At 44.9% G+C, this 14884-nt stretch overlaps 1 protein-coding gene across 7 annotated transcripts in view; it reads left to right on the top strand.

The window, feature by feature from the left end:
* Positions 1–11057, top strand: part of NEO1 (neogenin 1) — a 236349-nt gene extending 225292 nt beyond the window's left edge. For 4 of the 7 annotated variants that reach the window (XM_063088925.1, XM_063088924.1, XM_063088922.1 and 1 more), the window contains 4 exons: positions 2893–3051; positions 6982–7245; positions 9291–9427; positions 10271–11057. In XM_063088925.1, coding sequence (XP_062944995.1) covers positions 2893–3051; positions 6982–7245; positions 9291–9427; positions 10271–10354 — 644 coding nt within the window. In that variant the 3' untranslated portion in view covers positions 10355–11057. The remainder of the gene's footprint in view (positions 1–2892; positions 3052–6981; positions 7246–9290; positions 9428–10270) is intronic. The other 3 variants (XM_063088928.1, XM_063088927.1, XM_063088926.1) reach the window with 1 other exon arrangement.
* The last annotated feature ends 3827 nt before the right edge of the window (positions 11058–14884 follow it).

Here is a 14884-nt window from a genome sequence, read left to right as displayed (position 1 = left end):
TACAGCGTGGAATTTTTAAAGCAACATTTTCAACCTTATTTGACCCATGCCTCCCTTTGATAAGCGTAAAAGTTGCTGAGCCTCCTTTAGCAACAGTTGAAATTCAAAATAAGTTAAATATTGTGATTAAAAACCAGAAAGCAGTGGTACAAACCACTTTTTTTTTTTAAAACTACTGTGTCCTCTCCCCTGTCACTGTTTCCAAGGTAGAGAAGCCTTTTAAACTAGCTGGCACAGTGGGGCTTCCAGTTGAAGGAACTCTTAGCCATCCCTCTGTCCACAAGTGATGAGGTTTAAATAACTATGGATCTCCTACATGCAAAGAGGTGCACCATGGCACCCTGTACTGGGAAAAGTTCCTCTCATCCACGCTTTGGATGGAACCTCTGAGCATGAGTCTCTGCACCCACACACACACACACACATACATATCCTCTCTCTCTTCCCTCTCCCCTCTCCCCTGTCCGTCTCACACTCACTCACTGTACAGAAACATCTAAGGCACTAGATTATAAAAATGAGCTTTGAAAGAATTGGGATTTCTGATGGAAAGGAAAGCCTGGACTTGAAAGCATGCAGGGGAAAACTATGGTTTCCCTCCTCTAAGAGGTGTCTTCGATGAGGTCGCCAGGTTTAAAGACACAAATGCCTGGAGAGAGTAAATTAATCCATTCCAGTTGCTTTTGATTTATTAGAAGATAGTAGCTTGAATGCTTATATGTTTGTTTTGTATAAGACTTCAATTCCTACCTGAACTGGGTTATTTTTAAAACATGCAAAGTTTGACTTTCTCTTTTTCTGGATTATTACTTTTAAAAATATTAAGGGAAAAAGATATATCGTACTAGTTGATATTCATTTTTTTTCTTTTTTGATGATGGGGAAGGAGTATGCACTGAATCTTTAATATTACTTAATTTGTGCCTCAACAGTTGTAGAGGATGGAATCTTTTAACTCAGGAATCTGAAAACAGGTAGCCAGATACACTTGAGGTCTTTAGGTTTTGAAATATCCTTTTCAAAACTCATGTGGCTACAGTCCTTTTTCACAAGCTGGGATTCACTGAGCTCTTGGTCCTAGGATGGGGCTAGGGCTATACACCCACCATCTAACTACCCTAGTCTTAGATGGCTAAGAAATGCTAACAAGGGCTTGCTGGTGTTGGGATGAGGTTCAGTCCAAGGCCATGCACAGAAGGTTCAGAATCAGCTAACAGCTACTGATTGCTTACTATATTCTAGGCAGGCACATTCATGTTGTTTTACTTTTTATTTATTTATTTTGAAAGACTGAAAATGCCTTAAAAAAGAAATGTCAGTTTTGTTTTTCTTTTGTGATAGTCCTGTATACCTAGAATGCTTCCAAATTATACTTCTTAAGAAAAAATCAGGAGATTTATAACCTTCCCATAGCCTGAATTCTGAAAAACGCTAATTCTGGAGCATGCCACTTCTGAGACCACCTGTCTTCCCCTAGAGGAGATGCTGACTCCCAGACTGCCCCAAGAACCCTCCTCAGCCAGCTTTTCTAGGTTGTGTTTTTTTCACAAGGACCATGTGGAGCCTCCTATTCCACCAGAGAGCACAGGAGGGAAAGCCTGTTCCTTGGGCCTGGAGGAGGGAGGGCAGTGCTGCTCCAGGACCTGGGTTGACTGTGCCACCTGCTTGCCTGCATGTGGACAGGACAGGAGAGAGCTGGAAAAGAAAGGCATCTACCTCATTGGCTGGGATTTCTCTTCACCTAAGTAATGTTCACAAAGATCTAGGGAGATCCCTGGTGATAGAATATATTTTAATAAGCTCCAAAGGGCTAATTAAGTTTACCATAAAGTTCATGAAGCCCTTGCTTAGAGAAAAAAAAAGATTTCCTGTGTTCCTAGTCAACCCTGTTTGTGGGATTTAGAGCGGTTTATCTTAGTTTTAAATGTTCTGTTTCTACAACTGCTGTAAGGTAGTATCTAAGAAAAGTTTATTCCCAAACTTGAGCTTCTGATTTTGTTTCTTTGTCTCCATCTCTGGGGATTGATAACAAAGCCTCATTAAAGAGGTGCTCTGTCTTCATATAAAGATGTATGTAGAATCCCTGTGTGGAAATTTGGATTCTTTAGCTAAATGCAGTGAATTGAATCCTTAGCCAGTGTGGGAAGGGGAGAGGAAATTAGGAAAGATGCATTTGTTTTTTAAAATGCAGATGGGTGTGGCTGATCCCCAGACTGGAAGCAGTAAGAGATGGTACCACAAAGCCCGTAGTTCATACTTTTAGTACTAGATTGGACCATCGGAGTTCAATTTCAGTTGCATTATTTTTAAGATACGAAAACTGATTAAACAGCTAGCTACTCATTTATTTGGCCTAAATACCCACTACATGCCTCATTCAGCAATTTAAAAAAGACAGAATGAATTAGGAATATACTCGAAGGCGAAGTGATTTCTATCTCTTTAGCAGGACAAAATATTATAGAAACCTAAGTCGTCATTTGTTTGCTTATGGATTTTTTGGGGGGGATAGATTCAAATAGATATTTTTAATAACTGATATAATTTATGTTTATTATAGAATTGGAAAATACAGATAAGCCAAAAGGAAAATATCCTTTTAATTGTGAACACTCTTCCCTGCAAGATAATCACTGTTAACATTTCAGTATATATTACTCAGGGTTTTTTTTCTGTACATATGTAGACATATGCATAGGAGTGTATTCACTTTTTAAAACAGATGTAAAATCAGTGGCTAATTGTTCAAATCCAGCCAGCTGCCACCAAAAAGCCAAGGAAGTGGTTGGATTGTATGGGAGGTGGGAAGGGGGCAACTTTGCTCTTGAACTGTGATTTGTGTGTGTCCGTGCAAGCATGCTAAGCATTTCTCTGTCTTGTGTTCATTCACAGCTGTGATTAGTGCCCATCCCATCCATTCCCTCGATAACACTCACCATCATTTCCACTCCAGCAGCCTCGCTTCTCCAGCTCGCAGTCATCTCTACCACCCGGGCAGCCCATGGCCGGTTGGCACATCCATGTCCCTTTCAGACAGGGCCAATTCCACAGGTGAGAGATGAGGCTCAAGCCCAGACGGAAAGCATTCCAAAAAGAGTTGGCAAGCAGAAATGGGGACGAACTTGCCCTACTTAGAAGAGGGATTTGGAATTTTTCTGTTATTTATCATAACGTCTCTACGACTGAGTCAAATTTGTTTCTGTAAAATTCACCCCTGTTTTATCTCTGTTTTAAGTGCTCAGTGCAATGTGTCATTTTAGTAAAAACAGCAATAACTCTAAACACATAAGCATTTTACTGTTCCATAAACTTGCATCTTAATCCAGTCATTTTTTTCAAATTTGTTTATTTTTTTTAATCCCCCAATTTGAAAGGAAAACTCACTCTGGGTGATTTTCAGACACCAGTGGTTGCCTTTGCCTTGTGTCACCCTAACGTTGGGAAGTTCTGTAGGACAGCCATTAGGTGCAGGTTACTTCTGCCATAGACCAAAGTAAGAACAATGTCCATGTTGAGTTGCCTAATGGATTATTAAAATTAGGAAGGGATGCACAGTAATACATCACCTCTAAAAAACAGAAATTAGCATGACAATCTGCAGTGTATTTAGAGAAATACGCTGCCAGACACACATGTCCGAGTTTGGAAATCTTAAAAAACAGCATTATGAAACAGTCTTAAGAAGGAAATATATAGTGAAGGTGAGGAGACAGTAAATGGCATAAATATTATTGTTCCTTATTAATTGAAAATTAATTTCCATCTTCTCAGTTTTAAAATGCACATCTAGTAACCTAGTAACTTCTCACATATATAATATACTATTTTTCCATCGTTTGAAACTTGCCTATTAAGAGTTATTTTGCTAATAGAACTAAGTTTTGTTGGTGTGGGAAATAAGGGAATTTGAAGTGAGTTCCATTTTAAAAGAACCTCAAAACATCATGCTAGAAGTTTGAGTTGCCAGTAACATACCCCTCTTCTTTAAGTTTTGATCAGTCATAAACATACCAGAATATCAAATGAAGATCAAAGCTTTATTAAGGGATGCCTAATATCTCCCAACATTTTCTACTCCCAGAGCTGTTACCTGGTAGAGAATCTCTGTCTTGAATCTCTGCTTGAATTACCTGCTTGAATCTCTGTCTAAATTTGGCCTTCCCCCTGTCTCCCATCAAATCCAGGATTAGGGTCCTGCCCTCAGGGAAAGATGGTCTGCAGGATAGACAGTTATTTCAGCCAGCTCATGGAGAACTTATGTCTGCCTCATAGTCTCAAATAAAACAGAAGACCACAGAGCAGCCCTCCAGATCTCTTCTTGGAAAGGTTTTGTGCCAGACCCTCTTTCCCCATTTTTAAGGCTGAGGTATCCCACACAATAGTATGTGGGCCTGTCTGAGTAGATGGCAAGCTCTTCCCAACCAGCTTAGCCCCTTTCTCCTTCCTCCTGGACTAGGAGGGGCTTGCTTAGAGAGAAGCATAGCAGCTCCCACCCAGCCCTCATCCAGACAGTCTAGTGTTGGTTCAAGTTCCCTTTTGTATAGACCTAGACAGAAAGCAAAGAGAGGAAAAAAGTGATGATTTGCTTTACTAAAGGATTTCTTGCTTTAATGACCAGAGGGGATTAAAACAAAAAGTGATAGATTGACTGAAGTCATTTTGAAATGCAGAGCAAGTATCTAGAAATGATCAACATTCTCTTGTATTTTTCCATGCCCTGTGTCTCTAGAGCTCAAAGTGTTGCCACAGCCCTGTCCGTGTGGGCCAGGCAGGAGTAGAACCTGGCCAGGGCAGTGCCTGCTCCAGGAGCATTTGTTGTGTCACCACCACTTGACATAGGGAGAGTACTTTCCATTTGTCCAAACACTTGGCCAGTGTGAACTTTGTGTGTCTTAAACAACTTTGAGAGAGGTAAGTCAGTCAGGAAGTAGGCCCCTCACTAAAGCAAAAATTTTAGTTACAGCAGTTTTTAGGCTAGTCACATTGCACAAGGTCAGGGAGCACCCTTCCCGGAAAATACAATGTGCCTGGGGCCTGCTGGAGTTGTGCAACAAGGTGGCCCTGGGCTGTAGCAGCAGGCCAGGGCTCTGACTCATGTAGGTAACCCTAGTTTCCATTTTCATGTCCCTTCTCTTTGGCCCTTGGGAGCTCATACATCAAGTTAAAGGCACTTGAGGCGGTCAAGGCAGGCCTGTGTGCCCAAAGCTGACCTGACATACCTGTGGGTACAGGCTGACATGGTCAGGACTTGAGCCCACTTTTCTCTGTCCAACTCCCTGCCACCCTAATCAGCTTCCCCACTCGGCCCAGGATCACTTGGTGGGGACCAACCACTCCCCAGCATGGTGATGACTGGCCTGAGCAAGCTTAAGAAGTGAGGTGCTTGGTGCATCCCTTTAGAGGGTGAGGAGTGACCTAAGCCTGGTAGGGCTCATATACTAGATACACATGGGAGGGTGTATGAGTCCCTCATCCCTAGGACCCAAGACTTTTAAGCGAAGGAGGCAGCACTCATGACTGGCGTGGCCTGTCTCCTCAGAGCCCAAGGGATTTGTTGCTACCATAGCAACGAAGGTAGGGAAATACATTGTATTTCTGCATATTGCTCGTGCATTACTTTCTAAGGTTAAGGACTCTAGGAGTCAGAAGAGGCCTTCAGACTCTTGCTCTGAGCTAGTGACCCCCATGCCACTCTTCAGGGATGGGGATGGTGGTCTGTACCAGCTCACACTGTTGGGAAGGTCTTCCTCATGTGGTCTCCCTGGGCCTTGGTGCTGCTTCTGCCCTGCAGCTTGGGGTAGGTGATATTGGGCATGGAAAAGCAGGATGGCATGTGGTAGTTCAGATCATGGGCTGGGAGTCAGAGTACAGGGATTTAGATTCTACCCCACTAACTCTAACTGTGTCCAGGGGCAATTTGCTTTAACTCCCAGTGCCTTCTGAGTTACTTCAAGGATTGAATGAGCAAATCAGTGTAAAGCACTTATCATAGTGCCTGGCTTATAGTAAGTACTCAGTAACTTACAAAGTAAAGAACCTTATAGATTATTCAAGCTCTGTGTGCAGCACTTGTCATACATCTCATTTAATCCTCAGTGAATTTTGTGTTACTCTCCCTGTTTCGTAGGTAAAAAACCAAGACTCAGAGAGATTTGGTGGCTTTGCCAAATTCACCCAACTAGTATGCCAGGATTAAAGTCCAGCTGTATCTGATTCCAAAGCCAGTGCTTTTCTGCCCCACCGTGCTGCCTTCCAGAACACCTCTGCCCTGTCTTCACACATTTTGATATTGTTATTATGTTCTTCCTGAGTCTTCCTTTCTCAAGCCTAATCTACCCGTATTTCTTTCTCTGGACCAAAACACCCATCATTTGGCATGATCATAAAGTCATGTGCAGACCTCTGGACTGTTCGGTTGTCCAGTTTTCACTTGAGCTGTGGAGATTTTGCTCTGGTGAGGCAACGCACAGTCCCCAGTGGGCATGCATGGCCTGTGGCATTGGCCTCCCCTGCAGTGACCCCCAGGTCTTGCCAGCAGAGCTGGCTCCTGGCAGGTACCCAGCCAGCCTTGGTGGCTAGACATGGTTGTCTAAGACCAGTCTCTAAGACTATCCATCAGTGAGTGAAAATTTTAATTTTCACTTATACTTATTTATATCTTAATAGACAGTAGTCTCAAGAACCTTTATACGTGCTCCATAATAAGTACATAGGAGAACTTTAAGTCAGTAAAATTGTGACCACTTGGCTGTTTAGGTCAAAAAATTGGAACAGCTGGTTGAGGGCAAAATTGTTTAGGACTCTTTTAGATTAGTCCATTCTTAGCCTTGGCATTGGTGCTAATCCATGTTCGCTTGGATTAACGTTGATCCCAAGCACTTATTGAATTGGTCTAGGGACCCTTAGAAGTAGCCGAAACCCTGGGATTTGAATATGTTTAATGGTAAAAGAAATGCTAACATCTAGACTTTCCTGCTATAGAATCTGTTCGAAATACCCCCAGCACTGACACCATGCCAGCCTCTTCGTCTCAGACATGCTGTACTGATCATCAGGATCCTGAAGGTGCTACCAGCTCCTCTTACTTGGCCAGCTCTCAAGAGGAAGATTCAGGCCAGAGTCTTCCCACGGCCCATGTTCGCCCTTCCCACCCATTGAAGAGCTTTGCTGTGCCGGCAGTCCCACCCCCAGGACCTCCCACCTATGATCCTGCATTGCCAAGCACACCATTACTATCCCAGCAAGGTGAGTGAGGACAGCAGCACCGCTGGAGAGACCCTTTGGCTCAGGCTTGGGACAAGTCACCCTTTCTTAGAAGAATAGCAAAGCAAATACCCTCCAAGCCTATCCCAGCAGTTTAGAGCGGCAGTGTGTCGTTGCCCCACTTAGGGAGTGTGTGGGCTCCCTCCTGAGGGAGCGCATACAAACCAGAGAATAATGTGCTGGGGAGCAAGGGCTGACCTTCTGAATTGTGTTTTACATGCAGAACCCTTGCTGGTGAAATCCAGTGATGTGGATGTGGGCAACAGATCTAGTCTGCCCAGCCCCCTGAAAACATCTCACTCCATAAGATTCCACAAGCTAGAGAAGGGTCAGGGAGGCCAAGACTTGGACTCACAGGGAGGTAAAACCATAGGAGCCTCAGGATGGGGAGATGACCCTGCAGAAGGGAAGTTGCTTGTCCAAGTTCACACAGCTCAGCGACAGCCTGCTGACCTCAAAGCATGCTTTTTTCCTATTCTTCCACCTTCTTGTCTATTATGATGGTTTGTTTCAGAATAAGTCAGTTGTTTTCAAACTTTTTGGTCTCAGGACCCCTTTATATCTTAAAAGGTATTGAGGACACAAAGAAGCTTTTCTTCACATGGGTTATATCTGTCCATATTTACCATATTAGAAATTAAAACTGAGAAATTTTTAAAATATTTTATCAATTCATTTAAAGACAGCAGTTGATCTATTATGTTAAGATGAATACCATATTTTTATGAAAAAAATATTTTTTAAAACAAATATATAGTGCGAAGAGTGTCATTGTCTTATATTTTTGCAAATCTCTTTAATGTCTGACTTGATAGAAGCAACGGATTCTCCTATCTGGTTCCGCATTCAGTCTGTTACAGTATGTTGTTTTGGTTGAAATACATGAAGAAAATCTGGCCTCACACAGATATGTAATTGGAAAGGGAAGAGTATTTTTATAAACTTTTTATATAATTGTGGATATTCTTTTTTGATACTACAGCAAAACTCAACAGCTTATAGTTTTTTAAAGGTTTGTGTGTAATATGGAATCTGAAACCATATCCATGAACTGTTGGTACTCTGTGCCATTAAAATCCTTTGGACTGTTTTGCACACTGAATGCATAATACTGAAACATCACACATTGGTCACTTAGAAAACATTGGTTCATTAAGTTATGCAAATCCTTCAAATATTGGTAATTTCATTATTCAGTATCTAAAAACACATTCATTAATATCAAAAAATATGTAAGTATCAGGGAGCTGTCAAGCTCACGGTGGCAGATACAAGTTTTTCAAAATTCTAATTTTCACTTAAAACTTAAATTTTATCATTGGCAATAAACACTGACCATTGTTTTCCTTGAACTGACAGGCTCACTTCGTTCATTTTCTAGGAAATGTCTGAATATCCAGTCTGTCTGTCTTTGAACTAATAGTGGGGTTCCATGGTAAACACAGCAGTTCAGCTCACAGCTCAAACCATCACAGGTGCTTTTCGTTAAGACAGCTACTTACTTCATATGCAGCAGAAGTACTGTATGCATGCTTTCCATTTTGTCACATACAGTGGGGCCAGGATTTAATAGAATTAATTCTTACTGCTTTATTAAGGATTGTCTTAAGTGAAACTGGCTTTTTTTTTTAACTGTAAGTGCGTGTCAGTTGATGACTTTACAGTTTGGTGCCTCTGACTTAATTTGTGCTAAGGCTCCAGCAGTTTTGCCCACTGCTGCTTTTGTTCCCTCCATGCAGAGACCAACATGGTAAAAAGGCAGATAGAGTCTTTGTATTATTATGAAGAGTTTTGACCTCCCAGACATCCTGCATGGGGTCTGTGGACCACCACACTTTGAGATCCACTGGACTAGGATATTAGCTTTTTGAAGCCAGTGGAATATCTTCTCTGGTTCTCTGGCCTCTTGAATACCCTGCTATCTTCCTTCCTTCTTCTCATTCTGGTAACTTTTCAGAGCAGGATCCCTGCACTGGGTCTGGGGTACAGGCTTGGCCACACATCTGATGGTGCCCTTTCCCCCTCAGCTCTGAACCATCACATTCACTCAGTGAAGACAGCTTCCATCGGGACATTAGGAAGGAGCCGGCCTCCTATGCCAGTGGTGGTTCCCAGTGCCCCTGAAGTGCAGGAGACCACAAGGATGCTGGAAGACTCCGAGAGTGTAAGTTCATGGGGTCATCCGCCCAGCTAAGATGTCCAGGAACATGTCCCAGGACCTGAGAGTGTGCTGGTCAAGCTGCTTTCTGTGTAGGCCCAGGTCTCACCGCCCAGAAGTGTGAAGCACATTCCCTCATTCATCCAGATGTGTTTTGAGCATCTCCTTTGGGCCAGAAACTGTGCTGAAGGTTTGGTCTGCTTTCTCTCTCATACCCATTCTAGTGTATCTTAAATTATCTTATAACACCACCCCAGCTAGAGACACCCCACCACCACCACCCCACCTGCCTTCCTTCCAGTTCTGTCTCTTCTGCCTGGTCCTCTTTTCTTGATTTGAACCATCCACATGTCCTCTCACCCCTCAGTTTCACTTTTCTGAGCAGGATACTAGAGGAGAAGGTGCTTGCATGGTTGTACTCAAAAACAAAAATCACCAGTGTCTCCTCATTCTTTCACTCCTAAATTCCAGTAAATAAGTTCTGTCTCTGGATTTCCAGGTACAGGATTCTCTTAAGAGGAAACCCTGGGGCCCAGAGAACCAGGACATCCCAACTGTGCTGACTGGCAGAGAGCTAGGAGGGGCAAGTTGCAAGGCCTTTGGCTGTGAGGTCTTTGGGACCCTGGGAGGTAGAGGTGGGAGAAAAGCATTTTGCAGTGTCGTGAAGTGGGTCTTAGTGACCTTGGGTCCATCCTGCTACCGCTGACTATTCTGAGCCAGTGTGGTTTCAGTAGGCCAGTCTTCTAGGACAGTTTTGCCACTGACCATTTGACACTTTGACCTCTCTCTGAGCTGTCTTTCCTGGACAACTCCTCCAATCATGCCCTGTAAGTGTTCTCTTTTCCATAGAGCTATGAACCAGATGAGCTGACCAAAGAGATGGCCCACCTGGAAGGACTAATGAAGGACCTAAACGCCATCACAACGGCATGATGACCTTCGCCCAGACATGACTCCAAACCCGAGTCTAGAAGTCTTGGAACTTAGCCTTGAAAACAAGGAATTGTACAGAATATGAGAGGACAGCACTTGAGAACACAGAGTGAGCCAGCAGAGTGGCCAGCACCTCTGTGTGGGGCTGGCTCCAGGCATGGCCACCCGCCTTCTACTGGTCAGCCTGGAAGGAGCCTGTGTCGAGGCAGCTTCCCTTCACCTGCTGATACCCTGCAGGACTGGGCACAATAGGCCAAAGTTGTGTGTCCAGGGAGGAGGCGAGAAGTGCACCTTGCACTTCACTTTGTGGTCAGGCTGTGTCTTTGTGCTGCAACTGCATCACCTTTATGGAGTATAGACATTGGCATTTATGTACAATTTTATTTGTGTCCTATTTTATTTTACCTTAAAAAAAACAGTATCAAAAACCAAGGGAGTCCGTGGTGTTCTCCACAAGTGGTTGACATTTGACTGCTTGTTCCAATTATGTATGGAAAGTTGTTGACAGTGTGGCTTGTTCCAGGGGTTAGCTTGTTTTTTGGTTTTGTTTTTATTTTTTAATTCTGAGTCATTGCATCCTCTTCCAGCTGTTAATCCATCACTTTGGGCGGGGAGGAGCGGGGGGGAAATGTTGCATTGCTGTTTGTAAGCTTTTTTATTATTTTTTTATTATAATTATTAAAGGCCTGACTTTCTCCTCTCATCACTGTGAGATTACAGATCTATTTGAATGAAATGTAACATTGAAAAGACTTGTTTGTTGCTTTCTGTGCAGTTTCAGTATTTGGGAGGGGGGCTGGGGGTTGGGAATAGGAAATGGAGGGGCTGCTGAGGTCCTGTGAATGTTTCAGTCATTGTACTTTCTTCCAGAAGCCTGCAGAGAATAGAAGCATCTTCTTTATTGTCCTTTCCTGGCATGTCCATCTTGTTGTCACTTCATTGCAGCTGGAGCTTTGTTTAGATCTGGTTAAACATCCTTCCGTGCAATAGGTGGGTTGGAGAATTTAGCTGCCCTGATGTCTTGGTCATATGCTAATAAGCATGTCCATGCTGAGGAGCCAGGTGCTGTGTTTGTAACTGCAAGAGTGACACAGGACAGGGAAGAGCCTGACCCTGTTCCTAGAAATCAGAAAGCAAAGATGGAGACCCTTTTCTGCCATTGTCATTGGTTCCCCAAGGAAGCTGGAGGTTAAGGAAGGAACTTTGTTTCCTCACATGTCCTGCTTCTCTCCAGTGCCTGTCCTCAGCCAGCCAGCTCTCACTTCCACAGTTCAGAGCCCCTTCAGGAAAAGCATTAGTAAAAACAAGGCACGGCAGGGGCTGCAGCATCCATGAGCCTTCCCCACATGGAGGGGAAGATGGGAGGAAATTCCCCAAATACCGAGTGTATTTGTTCTTCAAGTAGCAAGGACAGGGACAGTGGCAAGGGGAAGAGGAGGCAACTGCCCCCCTCCATCCTAGCAGCTTAGCTAAGCATCAGTCAGCAGGAGGCAGCAGGTTTCTGGGGTATGCAGAGGGGCTCGGCCACACGCACACAAGCCTTTGCCTTTGTAGGTAGTTCTCGTGTTCTTTTTCTTAGAAAGGTAAGGAGCCAAGATATGGGTTTGTTTGTTTTTTTAATATTAAGAATATATATAAAAAATACAGGACTGACCCTCAGGCATCTTCCCCTGCTCCCCAACAAATCTCCAGAAGACAGCATGGAAAGCAGTGTAGAAGGTAAATCAGGCTTCGGTTCCATAGCCAAGAGATCAGCTGCCAAGACAAGCAGTGGGGGCCCCAACCAGTTTGCCCCAGGGCCCTGAGCACTGCCCAGGCCTCCCAGCTGCCCACAGGCTGCTGACAGGCCACCTGCCTCTGAACATGGGTTATTTCCCTTTGTTAGGTCTTATCACACATTTGCTTTTCTATCAGGTGAGCTGTTTGTATTTATTGCTTTGGGCGCAGTGAGAAGTGCAGCACTGGAGCCCCTGCTGCCGGCTGACCAGTCATCGGATGGCACCAAGCAGGGTTCTGGAAAACCACTGTGCTTCAACTTGCTCCTGCAAAGTGCTGCCAGAGCACTGTGGCCACCGGGAGGGCTGGATTCTCCAGAAACTGTTTCACCTTTTGCCCAAAGAACAGACAGTATTTGGGGCATTTCCTCCCATGAACCCTGACACTTCTGTTACCTCAGGGCCTTGGTACCTGGATACTGCCACAGAATTGGGGCAGGCGGGGGAGGGACCTATTTTTAAATAAAATAACTGTTCAAAGTTGGGGGATTTTTTTAAATTAAGAAAAAGGAAAGCTATTCTGTATCGCACCTTTTCACGATTTAATACATTTTCTTACATTTTCCTGTGATTTTTTAAATTAAACCATTGTGTCTTGTAATGTCCTAGTTGAGCTGCTCCTCAGCAGCTGCCTCCGGGAGGATTTGGGACGAATGTGTCTGTTGCCTTGCTGCCTGCTGGAGGGGGCCCGGAGGACTGCTGGGACTGGTTTCTGTACACACTTGTTTGGCCTTTTCTGTAGTTGATGCTGTAAACTCTATGGCTTTTTAAAACAATTTCATGTTTTTATTTAGTATTGGAAATCCAATACACTTTTTTAAATCCAATCAAATTCTGGTCTGGTCAAAGAGTTATTTTCGTTTTTCCTTAAGAAAACAACCTTGCCTTCTCCCCTCCCCCGCCCCCCATTTCCCAGCCTCTGGTTGACTTCACTGTCACTATCACAACTGTAAAGCCAGGAGTTCTAAGGAAGATCCAGGGAGGGCTGGCAGGTGAGTCCCAAAGATGAGTCCTGTCCCTGTCCCCACCCCAATGTTGCTGCCCTGCAGGAGTCGAAGGTGGCACCCAGCAGCAAATTGGGCTGCCCCTAGATGGCTTGTGGGCCAGGTCCCTGCTGCGGCAGTGCATTCTGTCAGCACAGACTGATCCCTCGCCAGGTGCCCTTCCACTCCCAGCCCTGCCACTCACAAGTGCCTGACTCCAGGAGCAGGTGTCTCTGGGGAGGGCTTGTGTTCCCACTGCATGCCCTCTGTAAGATTCCTCCTGGTGCCCCGGGGTCTGGGCCAGGGAATGGGGTGACCTGATAGCCATAGGCCCTGCCCTCCATGCGCTCGCAGAAGAGTGAGGGCTGGGTGCGGAGTACAGTGACCTTACTCACTGCTCCCTCTGCCCAGTAGTTTACCTGCTCTGCTGCCAGTGTGCTTTAGGAAGCCCACATCCAACCATTCCCAGCAGCAGTGCCCCATAGGCCTCAGCATGAAGGCTCAAAATCCAGACTCGTTACCTCGTGCAGCCGGGGCTCTAGCCACAGAAGCTACTTGTGAGACACTCATCTGTCTTTGCACATGGAGTGTCCACTCGTTGCAACTGCCAGAGCATCCCTAGATGGAGCTCTCGGCATGTTTTATAGCAATTCATCTGAGTCTTTTCCCACTGGCCTTGTGGGCTCTGTGGGGACAAAATAATTTCTCACCCTTTTCTAAATGCCTGATGCCAGGGACAGTTTCTGACCGTAGCAGATGCTTGTCTCTTGGATGGCTGGGTGAACAGTCAGAAGACCCATTGCCTGGAGCGTGTTGGAAGGCTTCCCTCCCACACCACGTCCTCCCCTCCTGTGCAGGGATCCTAGTAGGCCCCTAGTGTTATGGTGCCAGGACCCTCCCATTTCAGCAGCTGTGGCCTTTTGGTGTCCTGGGGTAAACTTCAAAGATAACGACCTAGCTGCCTGACAGTTGTAAGAAATGATGCTAATGCCACAGTGACCAACTTGGTGTGGAAATTAAGACAAGGATGTCCCCCAGATTGTTTCTGGGATGAGCGTTATGAACTAGGCTCTGAAGAAGACATGTCCTCCCCCCATCCCAGGCCCTCTGTCCCTCAGCCCCTCCTGATATCAGCCACCTTCCTGCCAAGGGTGGGGAACATCATCAGGAGAGACAAGAACAGCAATCAACAAACCACTAAATTGATGGCAATGGGGGCATGGGCTGGGGGAGCCAAGAGGGGCCACCCTGACCACACAGAAGGGCCCCAGACAGCAGAAGCCTGACTCTTAACCCTGGGTTTCCACCCACCAAGGGAGGGAGTTCACCAGGGGTGCTGGGGGAAGACGTGGGAGACAGTAGTTAAAGGGAAATGATACTTGAAATTTTTCATAATCTTCAAAAACATACGATTTAAAACTACAATTACCCTCTAAGCATAGCGGCTGATGTTCATTTCAAAATGCCCTTTTACTCAACTAGGAACTTGATGGGGTTTGGAAATGAAAAAGGACCTAGAGCTGAGCTCAGAAATGGTTCAAGGGAGTACTTTGCTGTACTTGAGTAAGAAGAATTTGTAATTTCCTAGAATAATGGGCGGGGGAGCAGGGCTGGCAGCCAGTATAATCCAAGATGGTGAGAGAATCAGGGGCTATGTGAGAAAGTACCCCCAGTGGAAAGTGGCTGGCCTTGAGGTGGCCCAAAGAACTTTTCAAAATGAAAAGATCTGAGAGATGATTTAACACTGCTCTTTGCACTAATGTGAAGTAAAC

This window comes from Cynocephalus volans, chromosome 3 (genome assembly GCF_027409185.1).
Source record: "Cynocephalus volans isolate mCynVol1 chromosome 3, mCynVol1.pri, whole genome shotgun sequence".
NCBI lineage: Eukaryota > Metazoa > Chordata > Mammalia > Dermoptera > Cynocephalidae > Cynocephalus > Cynocephalus volans.
This window is presented reverse-complemented; position numbering and strand designations above follow the sequence as displayed.